General features: G+C 35.4%; 1 protein-coding gene across 1 annotated transcript in view; it reads right to left on the bottom strand.

The window, feature by feature from the left end:
* The window catches only part of LOC106463861, a gene marked incomplete at its 5' end in the record, with an annotated part of 55701 nt that overhangs the window by 22226 nt on the left and 24975 nt on the right, over window positions 1-8500 (bottom strand). Inside the window, 3 exons of the mRNA XM_013923941.2 lie at window positions 4670-4814; window positions 5320-5436; window positions 6474-6655. Coding sequence (XP_013779395.2) covers window positions 4670-4814; window positions 5320-5436; window positions 6474-6655 — 444 coding nt within the window. The remainder of the gene's footprint in view (window positions 1-4669; window positions 4815-5319; window positions 5437-6473; window positions 6656-8500) is intronic.

The raw sequence follows: 8500 nt of genomic DNA, 5'->3' as shown, positions 1-8500 counted from the left end.
CTAACAACAATACAAATATACCTCGAGGGAAAGGTAATACAAAGAAAAGGAACCCATAGGTTTGAAGGGATAACACATGAAAAAACCCTCTAGAGTCCCAATTAGGCAACTGAAACAGTTGTTTGGAATGAAGAATATGAAAGGATCATAAAACGAGATAGCACAGGAGTCAAAAACCTTTGTATATGTAGAAGAATGAAAGGGAGCAGTAAAGGATGCTGTATATAATGCAAGGTAGAAGCCTAACATTTCAAAAATTCATGTACAAAAACTTGAAACTATGGAGACTGTTAGATGAAGTGGGTTGATAGTTCACCGAAGACAACACTGACAATATGCAGTCCATTTTTATAGATAGATTGCCATAGTAAGTTGATGGAGGATATAGTCAAATAAATGAAAACTGTAGAATTTAAACATGGGGTGAAATGAATCATAGACAAGAGTCTGGGTAAGAGATGAATAGGAGGAAAGGCATACAAATGGAATCCTGTCCAGTCTTGACTGAAAGCATCTATCATCAGAGCTTGTGAATGTGGAATTGGAGACCAGAACTATAGGCTAGTATTCCAATGGATTGCAAAGGTGTCTATCATTGGAGAGCCAAACTGAGAACAAATCCATTGAAAGACCACCTGATGGAACATCCATGCTGGTGGAAGAATCTGATGGAGTTGAGAAAGGTGATCTGCTATCAAAATCATAATCCCTGGCATACGACAGGCCAAAAGATGGATGTCATTGGAATGAGCCGAAAAAGAAGATCCAAAGCCCGAAAACCAAGACATCAAGGATGAGAACTTCCCTGACAAGAAAGATATGAAACCACTGTGGAGTAGTCAGAATGAATCATGACTATTTTGTTATGCAAGAGAAGAAGACCTGGAATCATCACTAGATGTACTGCAAAAAGTTCGAGAATGTTGATATGCAGGGTAGATTCATAGTTGGTCTAAATACCCTGGAATGCCTACCCCAGAAGAAAGGCACACCATCTATGAAGAGATTGATTTACACACAAGGAGGTGGTATCCAGACCCTGATATTCTTGTTGTTCCTGTCTAGCCACCATTGAGATCTGCAAATTGTTCCAGCAAAGAGACTACATGATCCAAAGGATCGGCATGCATGAGCAACTGGCCCTTAAATGATCACTGAAGGGATCTCATATGGGCCTGATCCAATGGTATGAGGGATTCTAGGGAAGCCCAAATCCCAAAACAGACATAACCATCCATGCAGTGGGAGAGGGTGACATACTCAAATGTCTGACAATCCCTTCCCTAGCATAAAGTCTGAGGGGAGAAGGTTGAGCTCGACTCAAAGTGTATTGAAAAACACCCCAATATGGACCATGTATGGAGTTGGTGAGAGAATGGATTTTTCCAACCTGATATGAAGTCCACCCTTCTGGCTTCTGAAAGGAGAATCTGTGGATGTTGAGTGGAAATGTGGCAGGTTGGTGCCAAAAGAAGTCAATCTTCCGAATAGCAATATGTGCACAGACCCAGAAAATGAAGATGCTGCTCAAAGGCCTGTACTATTTGGTAGAAAACATATGATGCTGAAGCAAGTTCAAACAGGAGAACTTGGAACTGCTACATCTGGTCCTTATGCAAAAAATGTAGAAATTTATGAGAAGACTCTGCTATGGGGATATGAAAGTAGGCATCTGTAACATCAAACTTGGTCATCCAAAGATCTGGTGTGAAGTGCCATTGAAGTTGAAGAAAAGATTCCATGGTGGAATGAGAAGGATGTAAGAAGAGATTGAGTCGAGAGAGATTGATGATAAGATGCCAATCTCTAATGTTCTTGGTCACCAGAAAAAGACGAGAATAGAATCCTGGATGAGTGGGATTGACCTTCTGAATGGGTAGACACTGATGTCACTGGCACCATCCCGACCTTTCGAGGTTCCCAGAGAATACGGATGGAATCATTTCTGTAAACCAATAGGACGAGGTGTCAAAGGTGGAGGCTGTGACACGTGAATGATTGATCTTCCAGAATTACCCATTGAAGTATAAGAGAGGCGAGCAGCCAATGATGAAAAAGAAAACTGCAAATGTGCCGTACAAAATCAATCTTCAAAAGTTTCAAGAAATCACAAAGAGGAGTATAACAATACAGTAGTAAGAGTTAAATGAATCTGCGAAAATGGAGATCTGTTAAGAGGGATAACAGGTTCTATTCTTAAATCCCCTAGATCCAACAACAAATCCAACTGTTGAGTGTCCAAATATACTACAGCCAAACGATGATAAGCCAGGACATGTTGTTCTGATAAATGAGTGGAGCAAGGCATAGCAATACTCTCTCATAATTGCATTGCAAACATCCCAGCATACACGGCAATATCAGGGAAAGAACTAAGTAATCCCCCAAGATCTATCTGACAACAAGGCAGGGTAGACTCAAAAGCAAGGGGGTGAATCCCCAAAGCTTCACAATCTCACGTAACTAACTGCAGAAAAGAGGCAGTAGGTGGACAATCAGATGAGCTCTCAGTAGAGACAGCTCTAGTGAAAAAATAAGCAGAAAACAGTGTCTAAATTCTTCCCAGTATATTCAGGTTCATGATGAAGAGCCAACTCTGAACCCCCGGGGAAACCTCCCAGCCCTCATGAAGGATTCCAACTCATCCAGAATCAGATCACAGACAGCCTCCACCGAGGGTGGACCCCCTCCCCCTTGACTACAAAGGAGGAATGGATGAGGTCTGGTTAAACCCCGTGCCAGAAACCTTTACACGGGAATTCATACCCGCATTTTTTTTTTTGAAATGCAAACAAAACACACCAGACTACTGTCAAAATGCTTGAAAAGAAAATGTTAACCACAAAACATAACTCCTAGTGCTAGCACTTTGTCAAGAAAAAGTGATTATATTGTTGATATACAATGTTGATATACAGTACTTGCATAATGGGTGTGTGTAAAGTTTTGCAAATTAGATATTGCCGAGGGCAGTCGAGTGGAATATAAAGACCGGAGCAAGCGAACATGATGCTTAGATGGCAAAGATGAAGATCAAGAAATAGCTATAAGTGACAGTGGAAATATGTATGTTTTGGAACAATGCAGATCATGTACTAGACAAAGAAGGGAAATAGGCATGAAGGCAATGTCCCCTTCATGTGCTGCTGATATTTTTACAAAAAAACTATGATCTGGATAAAGGAATATATAGGTATGATGATAAAGGATATGGGAGACACCAATAGTGAAGATATCAGAACTACAATATCTACAAGCAAAAAGGAGCAAAACATAGGTCTTTAATGACAGGTGGTATAACAAACAAGTGGCCAAAAGTTCATATGGAGGCAGGGTAAAGGCATGAAGGACCACACTGAGATTCCAGTCAGGCAGAGGTATTGGATGGGATGGACAAATCAAACGAAAGGAGTGAAACTGGAGAGAAAGAATGGGAGAAGGAAATTGTGATGGAAGCAGGAGAAATGAAAGGTATTAGATAAAGCCATCTTATAGCCAGCAATGGTGGATACTGATAGACCATTGTCGATTAGCCAAATAAAGAAATCTGAAAGGTGGGGAACAGAGGGTTGGGAAGGTAAGAAACCATGTTGTAGAGACCAACACCAGAAAATGTGCCATTTTCTCTGGTAGACATTCAAGACTGAAGAGAGGACCAAATACGACAGAAGGGAGACTACCCGTGTAGAGAGTCCAAATGATCTTGCAAGGGACCAGATAAAATCCATGGGTGAAGCCAGAGTATGGTGATATCTGGATAAGATATGGCGGACTGAGACTTATGGAGTAGGAATCAGCAAAGTTGAAAAGTTAAGGGAGGAGACAGTTGATGTAGGGTGATGATTGGAAACCACAGTTGAGCAGGCCAAAATGGGGCAATGAAAAGGACTCGACATGGAGTGGTTGGACAAAAGATGAGGTAAATATAGAGGTGTAGCATTCGATTGTAATACAAAAAAAGGAGGTGGGAACAGGTTCAAATTCTGGCTTAATTCGCCTGGGGATGGGATACCTGGCCTTATTTCTGGAGACATAGCAAGCTGCATGAGAGTTTCCAATTCGCAAAGTACCAGGCCCGAGACCTCCTCAGCAGAAAGTGTGGATCCTGAAGCCACAGAAGTAGTAGGCGGATCAGCAGTGGTGAGATTTATGAATGAAGTTGTTGCAGTAACGTTAAAGTGAGGGTTCAAAATGTGGAAATGTAAAAGAAAATATTCCTCCAAAAATTGAGTAAGCAGAAATAAAATGACAACAAACTAAGTTGTAAAACACAATAAAGGTAACTGAAAATTGTACACAAAAATGAAGAAAAATGCACTTTAGAATGCAAATCAATAAGTGAGGAAAGTACTCTACAGTATGGAGGGAGTCAGCTAGGCTAGAAGGGTGTCTCACACTCCAATTGGTGGAAGGTTGTCAAATGCTTATTTGTATCCTACACCAGAGCTATACCACATGTAAACATGTGAGGGTAGGTAGGTGTATCAAGGTTAGTGGTGAGCAAAAATTGTGCATATAGAGGGCAGCACAAGTCAAGAAAACCTATTATGCGAATGGAAGGTATTGTTTCGATATTTCATCAATTTATCCAAATATTCTGTTACAAAAACACTCATAGCAACATTTGTAAGCAACAAAAATAATCTTGTTACCATGTCCTAAAACGTACTTATATCCAAGCATACGACAAATTACTTTTGCATCATTGTCATCAAACTGGTCATCACAGATTGTACCCCAAATTCCAAAACGACTAATTTCTACTCTTCCAGACAAATGATTTTTACCATTGGCAAAACGAACAAGGAGTGGAGCTAAAAACAAGAATCATATTTACAATTAGCCACAGTTTAATTAATATATGTTGCTATAAAGAGAAAGATCAAGTACACAAAATTTGCTTAATACATGTTGCTGTATAAAAAACACAAGTATCAAAAGTTGAATTAGTGTATCTTATTATATATTAAAAACCACTATTGTCTGAAATGTAATTAGGTAATAATGTTACTGTATACAAAAGATAAGAACAAAAGCCCCTATGTTTGCAAAGTTTAAGTGTTCTCAAGATAGAAAAAAAAACCCAACAATTTTAGAGTTGTATCAGGAAATGAACAACACATAAAAGTTCTTTCAGAACACATATAAATCATAAAAGAATCATATAAACATAAATTAAAACAGTAAGATATGATACTAATTCATTAAATGCAAAACATCTTACTTCACTGGTAATTGCATTATAACTGCTGTATTGTGTTTGTTTGTACTACAGTATAAAGTCAAAATTCATGATGAAATACTATTTAACATGTTCACCTTCACACCGGACTTCTGCTTCATCAGAGTTGTCGTCACAGTCATTTTGACCATCGCAGAGAAAGCCCAGGATAATACATTTCCCGTTATTACATTTAAATTCATCCTCATCACATTCTGAAATCAAAATTTAGAAAAAAATCAATTAATAGTTTTCCTAATAAATGGCATACTTGTAGAATTTATTCTTAGTTTTTAGCAGATTAATGAGCTCAATAATTATAATCTGTATTTAATGTAGTTTTTGCTTGATTACTAAGCCTGAGGATTTGAAAAATACTGGTTTTTACCTTAATATGGAATCCTTAAAGACACGAAGAAGCCTACATGTACAAAGTAATTTTAGATTTGCAAAATACCAGTGAGAAACTTTTTAGTCATGTTTTGATGAACTATCCTCATGTTTTTCTTGCAACAATATAAAAAAAGCTACTATTTCTTGTCTTCCATTATGGTTTGGTTTAAGGTAAAAAACAATGTACAGACAGCATGAACATTTCTGTAAAACAAAGCTGTTAGATTTTCATTCAAGTGTTACGATACAAATTTGTATTTTGGAAGTACATATCAAAGAAAAGTTAAAAATAAAAATTAGCAATCACTTATTTATCTCTTTATAAAACTTTAAAATTTACTTAAGATATCACACATCTTCAGTATCTTCTCATACATGAATGGTTAATTTATTTCAACAATTCACATTATTACAGAAATGTTGGAATAAGTACTAAAGAAAATGCTGAAAGATCATGTAGTACTCAAATCATTATTAAAAAAGGTTTAAAAAGTACAAGGTGTACAATTTGTGGAACATAAATAGCAATTTATATTAATAAATTACTCATGTTAGCAAAACTGAACTCTTAAAAGATTTAAGTATTCCAGGTACAATATCCACTTGGATTTCACTTGGTTCACACTCATGATTCAACATATCAGGGTTATAGAAAATAGAAAATAGGCTCTAGAAGCTTTCAAAGTGATTATGTTTGAGATATATAAATAGATTATCACTTCAGGTTTTATTCATTTTATGCCAATAAACATAAATAATAAAAAAAAAATAGTTTGTAATTTATTTCCAAATATAACATTGTTCACCAGAGGAGGTAAGTACATGAGATATTTAGAAGGTAAAAGCAAAGTTGTTATACCCTTTGGTGGAGCTCTACACTTAACTCCAGCAGCTTCATTTTCTTTACAGTTATGTTGGTGCCAACCAGAGAAGCTACAGTCTACAAGAGACTTCTCATTTCCTGTACACTGTACATCATCCATGAGATATGTGCCAAGTTCAGACTTATAATATGATCCAGTTAAAGCACTGATTGCACCCCTAATAAAACAAATATACAATGTAGACCATTCATGCGTGTTAACATCAGACTGACAACAAAATACAATTTATGCACCAAATGCATCCCAACCAAAACCAATATGCATTACAAATCAATAATAACTTTCAAAGTAATACTGATAAATAAAGATTTTGTAAAAAAAACTCACTACATATTAACCAAAAAATCTTGTAAGTGAGCATGAATTACTTTAATTACATTTACTAATTACATAAATAATATAAATGTGGTTCCCACATCTTGGGCAAAATGAAATTCCCTGACTTGTCCTAGACCTTTCCCTGACTAAAGTATTTTATTCTCTGACCATCTCATCTATGCTGGTAATGTATCATTGAACTATAACAATATGTGAAATTGCAAAACATTATTCACATATTATTTAACAAAGACAAGTCAGACTGTACGTTAAGTCACAGTTTGCTTAAATGTCATCTTGCAACTTTTCAATACAATTTGTCATGCCATTCATGAATTATGGATACTTAATCAGGACATACACAACAAAGTCAGTTTATACATTTGTTTATGATAATGCATACCAATCACACTTTATAATTTTAACTTCATTCAAACTTAAATACTTTATTCGAGCATAAACAATACTGTAGAGTTTAGCATTTGTGATTATTATATTTCAACACTTAATACATGGAAGGAACATAGTTATTTTTGTAAAATTGGATATTCTTTAACAAGCACGCTTCTAATATCACATTTATCAAAGCATTATTATTTGATGTACATAAATGCAATAAAAGTGTACAAAACTTTCAGTTACTAACTGCACATTACAATAAATTCCTATTTCTGATCTCTATGAAACAACTGCACAAATTAACAAAATCATTCACTGATCCAGAGTACCTTTTATTATTTTTGCACATAGTTGAAGCTATGCATATCAAGTTCATCTATATCAAAAGTACTGAAATATTTGAAATAATGTGACTATACACTTATTGATTGATCATGTTACAGAAAATATTTTAAGATTTATATGCAAGTTTTGTTCATTCACAAGATCACCAGATTATACTTTACAAATTAGCAAAGACCCACAAAACATTTGTGGTCAAATTAGTATCTTTATTGAAACAGTACTTCTTCAAATACAGGATTTCTAGAATAATAATAAAAAACTCTAATTGTAGACACCGAAATCTGTAAGTCCACTTGTCTTAGGCCTAACATTAGTTAAGCCTTTATTAAGTTTGGCCTATATTTCATAAAGAGATAAATTCACATTAACGTGTGGTTTTTGGCTTTAGTTTAGTTAGGGTTAAACTTTACTGTAGTTAATATTATCAATAAATAAAAATATATAATTATAATTCCAGTTTTTCATTTTGTTCTTATATAATGTTGCTTATCACATTAAATAAAAACTGCTATTAAGTAAAAGTTTTACTAAAATTACTCACATTATTTTTATTCTGGTATTGTCCTTGGATGAAAAACACTAATAAATTGTCCAAACTCAACGACACAAGCATTACGCAATCTCTACAATAATTAATATCTCCATCTAAAGAGCATACCATGATCTGAAAAGCTCAAGACCTAGTTTTAGGAAGATAAGATGAAGCCTTGTACAAAGCCTTTACACTCTGTCTAGGCAGAAACCTAGTTACTGTTTACATAATCTATTATGGCTGTGTTCATACTTCATGACATTTAGTGGTAAATAAAATGATAGATGTAGGCAAAACAATGCTGAATGCATAAAATTCACATACTGATGTGTTAAATGAATCAGAATTAACCTATATACACTGAGTGGTCACAAGTAAATAGACACCTAATTTTTCGTCAGTTAACTG

This window comes from Limulus polyphemus, unplaced genomic scaffold (genome assembly GCF_000517525.1).
Source record: "Limulus polyphemus unplaced genomic scaffold, Limulus_polyphemus-2.1.2 Scaffold1505, whole genome shotgun sequence".
NCBI lineage: Eukaryota > Metazoa > Arthropoda > Merostomata > Xiphosura > Limulidae > Limulus > Limulus polyphemus.
Note: the sequence above shows the minus strand (reverse complement) of the source record. Positions and strands in the feature narration are given on the sequence as shown.